This window comes from Prunus avium, chromosome 2 (genome assembly GCF_965620075.1).
Source record: "Prunus avium chromosome 2, drPruAviu1.hap1.1, whole genome shotgun sequence".
NCBI classification, from domain to species: domain Eukaryota; kingdom Viridiplantae; phylum Streptophyta; class Magnoliopsida; order Rosales; family Rosaceae; genus Prunus; species Prunus avium.
Genome location: NC_142285.1, coordinates 42,858,336 through 42,871,926, shown reverse-complemented (window position 1 = coordinate 42,871,926; position 13,591 = coordinate 42,858,336). Strand labels below are relative to the sequence as shown.

The 13,591-nt window shown below is 37.5% G+C and overlaps 4 protein-coding genes across 8 annotated transcripts; 2 read left to right on the top strand and 2 right to left on the bottom strand.

The window, feature by feature from the left end:
- The first annotated feature begins 82 nt into the window (after positions 1–82).
- LOC110767606 (transmembrane protein, putative (DUF3464)) lies at positions 83–842 on the top strand. Its single transcript, XM_021971188.2, has one exon. It carries the CDS (start codon positions 164–166, stop codon positions 716–718), a length of 555 nt encoding a protein of 184 aa, XP_021826880.2. The 5' UTR covers positions 83–163; the 3' UTR covers positions 719–842.
- A 1,849-nt stretch (positions 843–2,691) lies between these two features.
- LOC110767755 (heavy metal-associated isoprenylated plant protein 39) lies at positions 2,692–3,934 on the bottom strand. The gene is made up of 3 exons (XM_021971397.2): positions 3,781–3,934; positions 3,397–3,472; positions 2,692–3,295 (listed from the first exon to the last, which is right to left on the bottom strand). The coding sequence occupies exons 1-3, from the start codon at positions 3,784–3,786 to the stop codon at positions 2,982–2,984; spliced, it is 396 nt and encodes a 131-aa protein (XP_021827089.1). The 5' UTR covers positions 3,787–3,934; the 3' UTR covers positions 2,692–2,981.
- A 2,287-nt stretch (positions 3,935–6,221) lies between these two features.
- On the top strand, positions 6,222–9,430 carry LOC110767670 (Homeodomain-like superfamily protein). Of its 2 annotated transcripts, XM_021971280.2 has the most exons (8): positions 6,231–6,543; positions 6,900–6,957; positions 7,147–7,270; positions 7,352–7,528; positions 7,675–7,779; positions 8,379–8,488; positions 8,737–8,796; positions 8,934–9,430. In XM_021971280.2, the coding sequence occupies exons 1-8, from the start codon at positions 6,257–6,259 to the stop codon at positions 9,033–9,035; spliced, it is 1,023 nt and encodes a 340-aa protein (XP_021826972.2). In that variant the 5' UTR covers positions 6,231–6,256; the 3' UTR covers positions 9,036–9,430. The 2 variants fall into 2 exon arrangements, with proteins under 2 accessions (XP_088104974.1, XP_021826972.2); XM_088248848.1 differs by lacking the exon at positions 7,352–7,528 and having other exon boundaries at positions 6,222–6,543.
- A 131-nt stretch (positions 9,431–9,561) lies between these two features.
- LOC110767669 (uncharacterized) lies at positions 9,562–13,374 on the bottom strand. Of its 4 annotated transcripts, none has more exons than XR_015833776.1 (10): positions 12,972–13,373; positions 12,755–12,863; positions 12,523–12,621; positions 12,355–12,398; positions 12,032–12,225; positions 11,766–11,874; positions 11,410–11,621; positions 11,189–11,267; positions 10,050–11,040; positions 9,562–9,910 (listed from the first exon to the last, which is right to left on the bottom strand). XR_015833776.1 is itself a non-coding variant. In XM_088248847.1 (10 exons), exons 1-10 carry the CDS (start codon positions 13,058–13,060, stop codon positions 9,879–9,881), a joined length of 1,812 nt encoding a protein of 603 aa, XP_088104973.1. In that variant the 5' UTR covers positions 13,061–13,374; the 3' UTR covers positions 9,562–9,878. The 4 variants fall into 4 exon arrangements, 1 of the variants encoding a protein (XP_088104973.1); XR_015833777.1 differs by having other exon boundaries at positions 12,780–12,863; positions 12,972–13,021; XM_088248847.1 differs by lacking the exon at positions 12,755–12,863 and having other exon boundaries at positions 10,050–10,312; positions 10,350–11,040; positions 12,972–13,374.
- Between the last annotated feature and the right edge of the window lie 217 nt (positions 13,375–13,591).

The window sequence follows — 13,591 nt, the reverse complement described above, 5'->3', positions numbered from 1 at the left end:
TCACGAATAACCCACGACGAGAAATGGTACAAATATCTTACGAGACTCGGACATTACGCCACCACCTTTCGTTTTTCTTGGATAAGGTTTATAGGCGTAAGACCATACAAATAGATGATGGTACAATGAAAACAAAAAATAAAAAAACTTAGCCTAAAAAGCTATGAAAACTCTGGTTTTTTCCCCACAACCATCTCTCTATCTTGCTTCAAAGTGTTCTCCATGGAACCCCAAAAGCCTGACCTTCAACCCCACAACCTTGCAAAACCAAAAACACACCAAAAGAACATATAAAATGCATGCCAATGCAAAGGGCTTTGGCAGTGCACCAGCCTCCACTAAAGAAAAGCCTACAAACCAAAACTCCAACAAAAATGATCAGGATGGCGATGAGGAAATTCCACAGGCCGTTTTCGAGAGGATGCTGGTGAGAATTGTGGCCTCCGTGGGTCTGCCGATGGCCATGGGCTTTGCATTTTTGAACGTTTTTGAAGTGATTAAGGAGAAGCACTTGTGGGACGTGCCACTTTGGCTCCCATTCTTGACAACGTTGTTGACTTTTGGGTCGTCAACTCTTGGGATCGCATATGGAGCTTTGTCTACAAGTTGGGATGCAGAGAAGAAGGGTTCGATTCTTGGTTTTGAAGAAGCTCAAAGCAATTGGGTTGAGATGTGGAGTGAAGAAGATGAGAGCAATAGTGAAAAATATGATGGGTGAATTTTGGACTATGTAAAGTTACAATTTTACCATAGCTTCAAGCACCTTTAGTTAGCGTTCTTTCCCTCTTTATATATGTGGCATTGTGATGAATTACACATAATTTTTACCCTTTTTACGGTTCTATTGTGGTATTCTAATTATTCTAATATAAAATGAAGAAAATCGAACTCGGATATAAGAAGACAGACACACTACTTTAACTAGCCTAACCTGCATATGACTAATTGAATAATACCATGAATGAATTGCTTCATATATGTTGAGGTTGTGGTTGACCTGCACAGTATTTCATGAAAAAGATTAAAGCATTAGGTTAAAAGTATAAATCCCATAAAGTTCTCAGCTAGGTTTAATTACTATAATAGCTTGATGTCACTCCGAGTTGTAATATTAAATAAATAAGGTGTTTTAGATCTGATGTCGTAAAGATTGATGTAATCTACATCTTGATTCTTGATCATATCGTTAGCGGCGGGTTACAAAATTATAAATGGTTGTATAGTTATTATTTTAAAATTAACATAACCACAGTTGATCTGCTCTAACTCTAATTATATACATTTGTTTTTTAATTTTATTTTTATGTGGTGCTAAAGCTCTAAGCAAATTGATTACACGTCAAGCTAATCTAGAAAGTAAAGTAAGATTATTGTATCACACAAAATAAAATGGTAAATTAGTGCCGACTTTGATCATAGCTAAACAAAACTAAAGTGCAATTACATGATGGAAGCATTTACGGATCGGAACGACCACGTTTTCATTCCTACGTTGATGTGGTAGAAATCCTTTAATATAATAATTAAGTGGCATTATCAATTTTTTAACAAGAAGCCTAATGAGATACGTCTACTTAGTGGAGAATGTTAACGATCCCGTTGCCAAATAAGACATTTGGTATTTAATTGATTAGCGGATCGGTCTTGTTACTTAAAGCTCAAAATCAAAAGCTACACCTTTTTGTCGTTTTCTTTGAACTAATTCACAGCTATTTTATTGTATATTTGTATGTGAGTCATGGAAACTATATAATAACCCAAGATTCTTAAATATTTAATTTTAAAGTATATAGTTGAAATAGACATCGGTCGGTTTGCATTTCTTCCCTTAGAGCACCTTCACCCTAAAGGACAAGTGCAAGGCAAGGTTTGTCACTATTCATATGAATAGTGACAGTCATTGCTTTTTTTGTTTCCACCCCAAAGGGTAAGGGTAAGGGTAAGGGTAAGGGCAATTATTATTCATTTTAATTTATTCTCGATTTTTTATTCTTAAACCATTAATTTTGGCGTGGGAAGTGCAAAAATATGACTAGGTATTTATATATATATATATATATATATAATTTTTGAAAATTTTGGTTTTTTCTTCTTTTTTTTTGTTGTTGACGTCATTAATGACATCAGCAAGCCCAGTCAAGATTTGCCTTTGAGCCTGCCCAAGCATGTGGACCCCATCAACTGCATGATCTTGATGTTGCGAGATGGAGCCATATGCTGGGCCTAGGCCCCCTCCTGCTCGGGCAAAAGAGCAGTGCTGGAGGTGCTCCTACTAATCCTCCTTTCTACCATTTATTATCACATTCACTCGTTATCAGATCATTCATTTTTCATATGTTAGAGTATTAATGAATTACCAAAGAGGAAATTTTCAAATTCTTTTGGTGGTATACGATGTATACGTATTAGGCACGTGAAATATAATACATATGCTCTACTCTTACGATCACACCATTACGTAATTCTTGCAAGTATCATTTGACATACTGCAAAACCTCTCCTCAACCTAGAAATGTATTTATTTTGTTTGGTTAAAGATTAAGAATCACCAATTGTTCAGTGTATGTGTATCAAGGGCTGATATTTTTGGCATTCTCTCTCTTGCATGCCATATATGATATGAAGTGAAAGGAAACTCTGAACAAATTCTTCACTAACTCACAAAAATATTAAGCTCTAGATTTCCAAGAGTTCAAAATCAATGCTAAAATATTATTCTGAAGCTGTAGTAGCACATAGCTAATTCATCCATTAATTATCCCATATCAAAGTGTAATAACAAAAACAGACTCGTACATGAAAGAGGCCTCCAGGATATTTTATGGTTTTTTGGTTAGACCTCTGAGAAAAGTTTACTTTCTTCTGGATGATTGCAAACCAACGACACGCCAACAATATAAATAAATAACACTCCACTGTACATAAACGACTTGTCTTCTTCTTGAACACCATCTTCCCAATTCTTAAAAAAATTGTCAAAATCAGCAAATGACACAAGAATTGGGATCCTCTTCTTGGCTTCTTACGTAATAGCATGCAGGCATGGGAGGATAATGAGCCTGGTAGGCCTTTATAAGCTCAGCCATTTCGTCCTTTGGATCTTTCTTCTTCTCATCTGGCTTCTTTGGCTCCTCTTTCTTGGGCTCCTCCTTCTTCTTCTCCTCTTTTGCTGGCCCAACTGACAATATCTCTGTGTGGCAAAGCTTCCTCAGTTTGCTCACCAAATGTACTGGATCTATGTCCCCTGTAACTGTCAGTTTCTTGTCCTTCATATCCATGGAAATTGAATCGAGCCCTGAAACAATTTGCCAGCCACAAGATTAATTCACCACTATAAAAGAAAATCAGAGTAATATGCTGAAGAAGAAATTAAACCAATTGAAGATGCCTGCCTACCTTCAAGCCCTGAGACTGCCCTCATGGCTTTCTTCTTAGCCTTCTCGTCGTACAATTCCAATTTCAACACTACTTTCTGTCATGAAACAAGATAGATACTATTAGATTCCAAAAATTATAATCAGAAAAAATTAGTGAGATATAAGTAAATTAAAAGCAAACCCATCAATCTTCGAACTTAGAAATTCAAAGAAAACTAATCAGAATTCAAAACCCAGTGACAATTTAGTGTCAAAGAAAGAAAACAAATTTTGGTTTACCAAAAGATACTATCTTTATTTATGTATAAAAAAGGTAGTGAGTCAACTGATGACAGAAAGGATCCCATCCTTGTAAAGTTGTCTGAAAAAAGAAAAGAGCTTGGAGCAAAGTAAAAATGCTAACCTTCATTTCTATGGAGTTTGAGAGATCTGAACAAGGAGTTTAGTTAAGAGAGATTCAAATTTGAGCAGAAGCCAAGAAAACAAAGAGAGAGAGAGAGAGAGAGAGATTTGTAGTAATTAAGAGGAAGAGAGACGTTTAGAGTGAGTGTCTTGGTGAAGTGAAGGGAACCTTGGGACTCTAATTTATAGTGGAACGAAAGCGAAGGGAAGGGGAAAAGAGATGACACCAGCACAAGGAAGGAAGGAACTGAGTCAACCCGATTCTAGTCAAGAAGTCTACGGTCAATAAAATCATGTGCAATTTTGGCTGCTAGAGGAAAACTAGCAATAATGGAAGAGTGAACAAACGTTGTTTTCAGTGATTTCCCACTGCCAAACGACACCGTGTAAGTAGATAATTTCTCTCTATCCATATACCTTTTTGAAATTTCAATGAATTTTCCAGAAGCATTTTTTTCCAATCAATCATAAAGTTTATTTTCTGCGTCTTCCAGGAAAGCAACCAATATTCTAAGTCTTTGCCGTTACATGAACATTTTGGTAGGTACACGACTCTGGTGGCGGTGGGTCGTCGTCGTCGTCCTCAAGTTACCCCCCCAGCCAGCCAACCCGTCCTGCAGAGTCCCCACCTCTCTTTATTAGGAGAGGCCTACGATTTCCACGCGTTTATATAATTAGATCCTGTGTCAAATGAGAAATTGTAGAAAAATACTTGTGAAGAAGACTACACTGTTCTCCTACTATGGTACGGATGTGTGAATGGTCTATTATTTTATTATAATTTTTCCTTCTAATTTGGCTGGTGTCACATATGTATATATTATAGTTTTAAATCATAATATAAAATATTGATTAATTTAATGGTAATGTCACATGGGTTCAAAGTATAGTGTCTGCTAATAGCCCATATCTTTTGCTGTGATTCCACTTATGCATGCAAGCAAACTAGTATATCCTCTATTTTTTCTTTTTAGAATATAGATTCTCTTCACACACTGAGTGCATTTACCAAAGCCAGTAACATGCATGAAACTGTTATCTGATTATAATATTATTTTCCTTCTAGTTAAATTTTGACAGAACTAATTAACACTTTGAAGCAAAACTCTCAACATGTTTAATAGATACCGAGATTCAAACTTAAAACTTCTTCTAACATTTTTTTCGTCCAATAGGGTTTAGGGTTTTGTAAATTGTAATTGAAAATCAATACCGATAAATAGGGTTGGGCTGATTTTTATTTTTAGGGTGTGGGCTTCGCTGTTATTTTTTTTAAAATTCTTAAAGTTTGGTCCACATGGATCTGTTACGAGACAAATTTGTGTTGAATTAATAGATAATGAACCAAACTTGATTTAATAAAGACAAAAAAGGAAGAAATATCATGTAAAATGTAGCATCTGGTAGGGCCCAATTTGAAGAATCTTCTCAGGCTCAGGGTGCTCTTTAACTATCATCAATGTGGCCACTCACTATAATTACACTTAAAAGAGAATTGAAATTTGGACCATAGATTTTTCCGTCCCAGTACCATGAACTTGGGCCCTTTGAGAAAAACTAATATCAAAATCAAATCAAACCTCTTCTCTTGTCCTCTTCACTTACCCATCTCCCTCTCTCACGAGTCACAACCGACTCTCCCCATCCAGCTCTACCGTTGGTTGGTTGGTCAAAATCCAAATTGAGAGATGATGTATACTAATACTAGTTACTGGTCCACAAAACTCCACCATTACCAACATCACTCAACTCTATTGGATGGTGGATGGATGAGAACAAAATTCCAGCCTCTTCAATTCGTCACTTGAAATTTGGCATTTATTTTGTTGCTTTTAGTTTCTTCTATCTATCCATCTTACATTAATTTTTGCTAATTTGCCTTTTCATTTCATCAATTCTCGTGATGAATTCAAACTCAATCAAATTATGGAACGTGTTTCCTTCTCTTCTTCGATTGTCATTTAGTTATATTCCTTAATTGGATCACTCAACTTTAGACATTGGGGTCATGTATTAGTTTGCTCACTCTAATCATATTGCTTTCGACCAAAAATAAAAAAAATCTAATCATATTGCCCTACTTGGAACAGTCATAATCATTTTCTTAATGCTTGACTTGACTCTAATCCATTTGCATTAAAGTCTAGAAAGATAAAATGTGACAAAACCAATTTTAACCTTCTTTTGTTGCTCTAGGCTAACATGCTTTCCCTTTAGGTGAAAAAATAAAAGAAGCTTAGCTTGGGATGACAGTGACTTTACAATCTAATCAAAGCCCAACTCCGAATTAAGCAGAATCAAGAGCCGAAAATTCAAAATTATTACCATAAAAAGAAAAAACGAATCCAACGACTCTCCGTCCATCCGACTTTGTAGCTTACACGTGACGAGTTGCTATTGGCCTTCTTCCCACCCACCAAAATCTCCGCCGCATCGAACAATCCCCAGGTCCTATATAAAAGTTCCGCCGCCTGCAAATGAGTCGCAGCTTATCGCTCTTGCAAAATCCCGAACCCGACTATTCGGAATTTATGGTATCCAAAAGCCCGAATCCGCCAGAGGGCTTGTACTTGGATCCGAGCGGAATGGCGTTACCCGGGCTCGGGCCATTCGGCTCAGTCACTACCTCAGCGACGACGACGACGTCAACGACGTCGTCTTTGGAGGATCTGAGTAAGAAGATTCGGAAGCCGTACACTATCACCAAGTCCAGAGAGAGCTGGAGCGAACCCGAGCACGACAAGTTCCTGGAAGCCCTCCAGCTGTAAATTTCATTTCTCTTAATTCTCCACTTCTGTATGTTTGTGTGTATAAATATGGGGAGCTACTGTTTTAGTTTCGAATTGAGATTTGAAATGTGGGAAAAGAGGCGATATAGTTTCTGTTTGTGTTTTCAAAAATTTAAGGGTTTGTTTGGTTGGTGAGAAACTTTAGGAAAGAAAGAAAAAGAGAAGTTTCAGAAATGTGGAAAAAGAGTAGGATTTTAGTGGTAATTCATTTTCTCGTCACCAATTTGTGTTATTGTTTGTTATGATGCTGATGTTATTTTAGTTTAGGCTATTTTTCATACATTTTTGTGTTTTTCCCTAATTTTGTTTATGTTCCCTCTGTTGCATTCAGCTTTGACCGTGATTGGAAAAAGATTGAAGCATTCATTGGGTCAAAGACAGTTATACAGGTTAGCTTTCAAAGGACAGTTCTTGTTTGGTCTACTTAATATCTTCAATTAGTTAGTTCATTATATAGTTTCCAATGCGAAGAGAAAGATATGCTTTAGTGACTATCACCAATTAATCTTTTATCCGCAAGTTTATATATATCAGACAATAATGAACACCATTACCCATAAGAAGGATTGTTTTTGCAGATACGTAGTCATGCACAGAAGTATTTTCTGAAGGTTCAAAAGAACGGGACAAGCGAACATCTACCTCCCCCTAGGCCAAAAAGGAAAGCTGCTCACCCATATCCTCAAAAAGCTTCTAAAAATGGTGAGCATAGTTCAATTTCTTTATCCAATTTTTCACAGTACAATGTTTTACAGCCACACTCATATGTGGTTTGTTTGCCAGCTCTGGCGCTTCCACAAGTGTCTGGGTCATGTCAGTCTTCATCTGCTTTACATGAATCTGGGTTTATTCAAAGGCCAGATTCAGCGTCAATGCTTATGAGTCCCGTTCCTGGCACTGTAGTCCCTTCCTGGACTGATGGTTCCATGCAAACAGCCAACCTATCACATGAGTCCAAAGGTGTGGCTACTAAATAAATTAAATCTCCATAACAATGACCTGATCTCATTGTACATTAATGTTATCGTTTGCAAACTTGATTTAGTAGCATTTGCTTGCAAACTTGATTTAGTTTCATTTGCTTTCCGTGCGGTATGTTTTTTCAGGGCCAACTGTGCTGAATAACAGTTGCAGTAGCACAGAAAGCACTCCAAAAGCTCAACCAGTTGATGGAACAACTGATCTAATGATTCGTAGCCATGCATTGAGAGGTGAGGTGACAATCTTCCTATTTGCAGTTTTTCCCTCCTGGACAAGTATTTTCACCTAAGTGGTTATAATAGTTTAATATTGGATTTGAAATTTTTTACACCTTGAAGTGGAATAAATTTGCAACAAAAACATGGAATTTCATTCTTGTATATGGACATGAGTTTTATGTTTCAACATGTATTTGGGTGCTCAATGTATCAAACTTTTATGATATAATCACAGCTATATGTACGTATCTTGCATTTCTTCTATCATGAACAGCAAAAACGTTCACCTATTTCACTGCCATCTTGATCTTGATTTCCATATGAATCAGTGATAGGGCTATGTGTCACACATGAGTACTTTTACGACTTATTTAATTATTTTTTCTTTAGATAAATCTTTGCATCACATGGTATATCAGAGCTGGACCCGTTAAAAAAATCTGGAGTTATATAAGCACGATACACTTGTAGCTTTTGGATTTATATGTCTACCTGTGTTGTCTCCTTCCATTACTCCTTCATTGTTTGTGTCCTTAGAGATTACAAATTTATAGCTAGAAATGGTGTTTCCTGTGAATGTAACACCTATTTGTTTCCTTTGTTTTATGCAGTTCTTCCTGACTTTTCTCAAGTATACAGCTTCATCGGCAGTGTCTTTGACCCTAATGTTACAGGTCATTTGCAGAAATTGAAGAAGATGGATCCAATAGATGTTGACACGGTATTTCTTTTCTCCTTTCTAATCTCATGTATTATATGTTTAGGTTTTGACCGTAGCGTATATAATTTGTTTGTTATCTAACCTTCCAACGGTCGGTGAGGAAGTCACTGCGTAGTTTTGTGCATTATAACTGCTTCAATAAATGTTTACAACTCAACAAATTTTCTAGTTGGAATAGTTGCGTGAATCAACGTAGACTTGAAAATGGCGTAGTTGTGATGTTATTCTATTTTGTGGCTCTTCTCCAGGTGTTACTGTTGATGAGAAATCTGTCCATCAATTTGAGCAGTCCTGATTTCGAGGATCATGTAAGTTTCCATTTCACTGAGCTTTGATTTTATTCTAGCTTTGCTTGCACCACGGGAGGAAGAAAGATATATAAAAAGTTACTTTGTTTAGTTCTCTTAATACCGAGTATGTTGCTGAATTTTTTAATTGGATGCAGAGAAAGTTGCTTTCATCCTACAAAATTGACGCAGATACAGAAAGTCATGGTGATGCAACTAAAAGCCTTTGTGACGACGATCAACACAAGAAAGTTGCTTAAGTAGTAGTTCATGAAGTCAGAAGCTTTTTCTCATCCCCCTGTTGGCAGTGCTTACATTTCGAATCTAATCGGTGCACAACTGGTGTTGACATCCAGCCAACGAATTGCCAGGGAAAAAAGGGCTCATTAGCATTAAGCGTCCGGTTGCATCTGGGTGTTAACTCCTACACTAGGTTGTAAGTCACACAGCATGTCCATGCATTTGGCATCTCCGTGTGGTGTATATATGAAGACAAAAGTAATGCATTTTACGGGAGTGTACAGGTGTTCAAAGTTATGTTAATGCTATTCTGTACAGCGCTGGGTTCCTGTGTATCCAAGTTTTTTAATCACTAGTTGCGGGTTATGTGAATATTTTTTTTGGTTCAAGTGGGTTATGTGATTTTGGTGCTGTATTCGCGTGCCTTTTTTCTGTATGTGATGATTTGGGCTTTCCTATGCTGTTGCGATCACCACATCTTTTTCCATAGGTTTAGAAGCCAGTACGACATAAGAATCAACAAACAAAGCCAGCCAGAGGAGAACGTAAAGAAAAAGAAAACAATATGAAGTTCCATAAGCTTCTATCTTCTGCTTTTCTTTTGTTGCCTTTTTCTGTTGTCGTTGCTTTCCTTGTATAGAGTCTCATATACCAGTAGAAACTATTGGTCAAACTACTTAAGGCCTAGAACATTCCTCCTAAAAGTGAAGAACAAATATTTACAATTGAATCATCTGCATCTACAGATTGGTAAATTCCATGTCTAGTTGATGTTAATTTGTGTCCACGCTTACGATGTCATCCAGAAACGCTCCATTAGCCATACTGTTTCCAAAGGTAAAAGCGCCTGCTTTGCATCGCGCTCAGTGCCACCTACAAGCGTAAAAGCCTGTCCCTGCATAGCAATAGACACCACAAACAATGGAAACATTTACTATTACGCGATGACCGCATTCCTGAAGTATTATCACAGACTGAAGCTAAAATCAAATTTGTCACTTATTACCAAATTAACGGAGTTTCCCACATTTTACCTGGATTTGGCATTTCAAAACATCCATGATTTGACGACTGGTAGTTCAATGGAAAATTTTGAATTGGGCCCAACTCCTGCATGTAACGAGATTGATCACTGGGAAGAGGAGCCATTGCACTTATTGGAGACCCAAATATTTGGTGAGGAAGAATTCCTGGAATGAGCATCGCCTGCTGCAGTTGCTGAAATGGTTTGGCATGAGAGTGATGGAAAGTACTCGCGGGGACTAGGTTTGTAGCCGAAGGATGGTGGGATGGCTTGCGACAATTGTAGTTTGAGGTTATGGGTTTTCATTTGAGAACGCTTATGAGCTTGAATTGGTTGAGAATCTAGTGGATGAAACTGTTTTGGTTGTGCTTGATGAAACTGTGCAGGACTTTTGCATGCATTTTGTTCAGAACCTTCTGAGCTCAGTTGAGTAGATCTTTCATTTTTGAAAATATTCAAGCCCGTTAGCTTCCTACAAGTATCAACTGGTGAAATTGAGCTTACCCTATCAGCTTTGACTGGAATTCCTTCAACCACAAGCATGGTGTTATCTTCCTTGTCGGGCGTAAATCTGAAGTCATCCACTGTAATTAAGCTGTCCTCATCAGGCAACAGAAGTTCAATGGGAAGACTGTCTTTTCCATTAAAGCAGCTGTCAGGATTGAGTTTCAACCCTGGGTCAATTTCAACACCCGATCTGAATGTTGCTACGAAATCATCAGAGACTAACAGATTTTCCTTGCTCTTACTTTGATCAACAGAGCTAGAGGACATGCTGTCTTCACAATCGAACCCAATGAGTCCATATTCATTAGTTGTTGAAGGAAAGACATAGTTATCTACAATAGGTTGTTGAATGAAAAAAGATGCATCAGTTGATTGCAATCTCTTTCTGGAACCTGTACAATACGATGGTTCTCGGGTGAGGTCCTTTGACACTCCATGAGCCATAGATTCAGATCCTTCACAGCAAGAAGAGATGCCACAGGTAGGCTTTGTCTCTGGAGAATGGCGAAAAATGTTAGCTTCTTCTCTCCATATTTTAACCGCTAGATTTAGCAAGTTACAATTCAATCAGAGATCATAAGGTTCCAGTTGAAAGCACAAAATATTAAGCTACTACAGAACAACCAGCATTTGCTACCCTACCTGTAACAGGAAAGTGATGAGCAAATTTAGAACAGCAAATTTCAGGGCTCTTGGTGTGGTTTGCAGTAGGATCAGACCACTGTGGGCATGACAAGAAAAAGGGTGTGAGACAGAATTGGACATTAGGTAGTAGGCCTTTCAATCCCTTAAAAAAAGGGAAAAAGAAAAGAAAATTGATGAGCACATTTAGACCAATAATTTGGTTAAAGATGACCCATTACCTCTGGTATGAGGGAATTGGTTAAGGATTTTGTTTCAATATTCTCAACTGAAGCAGGGGATATTACATGTTCTTCACATTTGTTTCTCTGACTATATGCAGAATCCTCCAGAAGCATGACAAATTTGGAATTTTCCTCATGCACATTTGGATTTTTCTTTTGCTTCTCTTGGATCGCTGTTTCGTGTCCTTCCGTAATCACCTCAAACAAATCTGATGGGGACAGTAATTCACATTTGCATTAGGAGCAGACTTCTTCAGCCATCAATCTTAAGTAGTAAACCAAATAGGAAAGAAAGCACTACATAAAGTTCTGTATTTCTAAATGCAATAGCACAAGAAGGGGATCATATATACCTCTTCTCGCGTTCTCCTCCTCTTCTTCCTTCTCACTCAGACACTCAGAAGAACCAAATGTCTCATCTTTACACAAATCCCAGGGGCTCTTACCTGAATGATTCTCTGCCTGAAAGAATATAAATTGGAACTTTTAAGCGTATTTCTTTGGCTAAAGCTTCTAAATCCACGCCCATAATTGTAGGACCAAAAAGGCTAATGAGCATTACTTAATTACAGACATCATATGTGTACTGTGAAGTGGAATTGGAAAGTATCAACCAGACCTTAGAGAGGAACCGAGGCCTAAATGGTTCTTTGCTCCTATGGAGTAGGGGAGGACTGTTGTCTTGAAACTTGGGAGCAGAAGCCCCAGAAATCAGTCCATATGCTCCCAGTACCGCATCATTTCCCAGAAGTCCAACAGATAATGAGTTTTGCAACAAACATCTAGGTAAGGTGCCATGCCATCTTTCACAATCTGTTTAGTTATATGCATGAAAATATAGACAGAATCAAAATGCAATAGTATTCTCAAAAGATCGAGAAAAATAGAGCACGGAATCGGAAAGGTTAAGGACAGTGTTAGGAAAAACATAAATGCACACACCTGATGCACGAGAAGATTGTGAAGAAACATGAGACTCAAGTTCACTGTTCCAGAACAATCATCAAATTGAAAACGTAAGACCACAAAGCTATAGTTAAAAGCAGAAACTTTCCAAAACTCCTTGGATACGTCCTCAATCTGTAAACTACCAGGCATCAAGTGTTTTACCTTAAAATTGACGGTTTGATCCCAACCGGTAATCGCTTGCCTGCATCCAAATGTTCTAAAGAGAACATAAAATCCCTTGTATATGCAATCCTTGAATGTCTGAATAAAAAAAAACCAAAAACCAACTTTCAGCTAATTAGGCAGCAATAATTAGCAGTTGGTATAATTAAACGACATGTAACAAAGGTTTAGGTGTTTTAGTGATTTTTTAAAGTAAAAGAGAAAAAATCACAAAAATACTCTTGGCGGCAACAAACTTTCAGCTAATTTTCTATTCCCTTCCTCCATTTTCTTGGCAACCAAACGAGAGAAGTAATAGGAAAATGTAGTTTTATTTTTGCCTACAGCATAACATAAAGAGTATTATATTGAATATTATATAATATATTACTGAGATCAGCTTAAAAGATTAGAATAATACAAATGCATAAAAAGAGAGATAAGATTACTTGGCGACTTCTTGTGTATTCGATTCAGAGTGTGCTAGTAAACTCTGTTCCTCACTTTCCGAGCTCATTTTCCCGGGAAAATCCGACATTGTAACAAGTCACTTCAAAATGAACTACAGATGTTCTCTGCTTTTCAGAAACCTTGAAGATCAAGACCTTCACTCTACAAAAAATTTAGTTTCTTTGTGCAGACAGGAAGCAAGAAAAGCAGCAAGATTCTACATGTTCAAGATGTTTTTGGATCTTGACGGGAAAATAGGTAGGGTTTACATGAATGCTTGTTTGGAGGAAAAGAAAGTGTGAGAAAATGAAATGGAGGTGTGAAATGCTTAAGAGAGAAGGAGGTGGTAGTAACCACTACCGTGTTTATGTAGCCTCTGGAGAGCTATAGCCTAGCGAGGAATTATTCATACAAATAATTTTGTGGAGAAAATCCGCTGTGGATACACATAGTTACAATATCGACCAGTATCTGCCACGTCGGAAGAAAACGCCGAACTTATGCGTTCCGCAATTGGAAGTTTGACTTTTCATGATATGGCAACCCTCCATTGGTTAGGTCCTTGTGGAGGAATTGCAGCACCCAAACGTCCTTGGTGCAAATCCAGTTTTGCCCGTCT

Bases quoted from the DNA above. Each gene is read 5' to 3' on its own strand.
- LOC110767670 (XM_021971280.2), top strand. From the start codon at position 6,257: ATGAGTCGCAGCTTATCGCTCTTGCAAAATCCCGAACCCGACTATTCG. The intron at 7,271-7,351 runs GTGAGCATAGTT...TTTGTTTGCCAG, and splicing joins TCAAAAAGCTTCTAAAAATG to CTCTGGCGCTTCCACAAGTG. The intron at 7,529-7,674 runs GTGTGGCTACTA...ATGTTTTTTCAG, and splicing joins CCTATCACATGAGTCCAAAG to GGCCAACTGTGCTGAATAAC.
- LOC110767606 (XM_021971188.2), top strand. From the start codon at position 164: ATGAAAACTCTGGTTTTTTCCCCACAACCATCTCTCTATCTTGCTTCA.
- LOC110767669 (XM_088248847.1), bottom strand. From the start codon at position 13,060: ATGTCGGATTTTCCCGGGAAAATGAGCTCGGAAAGTGAGGAACAGAGT. The intron at 12,399-12,522 runs GTAAAACACTTG...GTTCTGGAACAG, and splicing joins ATCAAACCGTCAATTTTAAG to TGAACTTGAGTCTCATGTTT. The intron at 11,268-11,409 runs GTAATGGGTCAT...TCATGCCCACAG, and splicing joins CCAATTCCCTCATACCAGAG to TGGTCTGATCCTACTGCAAA.
- LOC110767755 (XM_021971397.2), bottom strand. The intron at 3,296-3,396 runs GTAGGCAGGCAT...AAATTGTTTCAG, and splicing joins GGCAGTCTCAGGGCTTGAAG to GGCTCGATTCAATTTCCATG.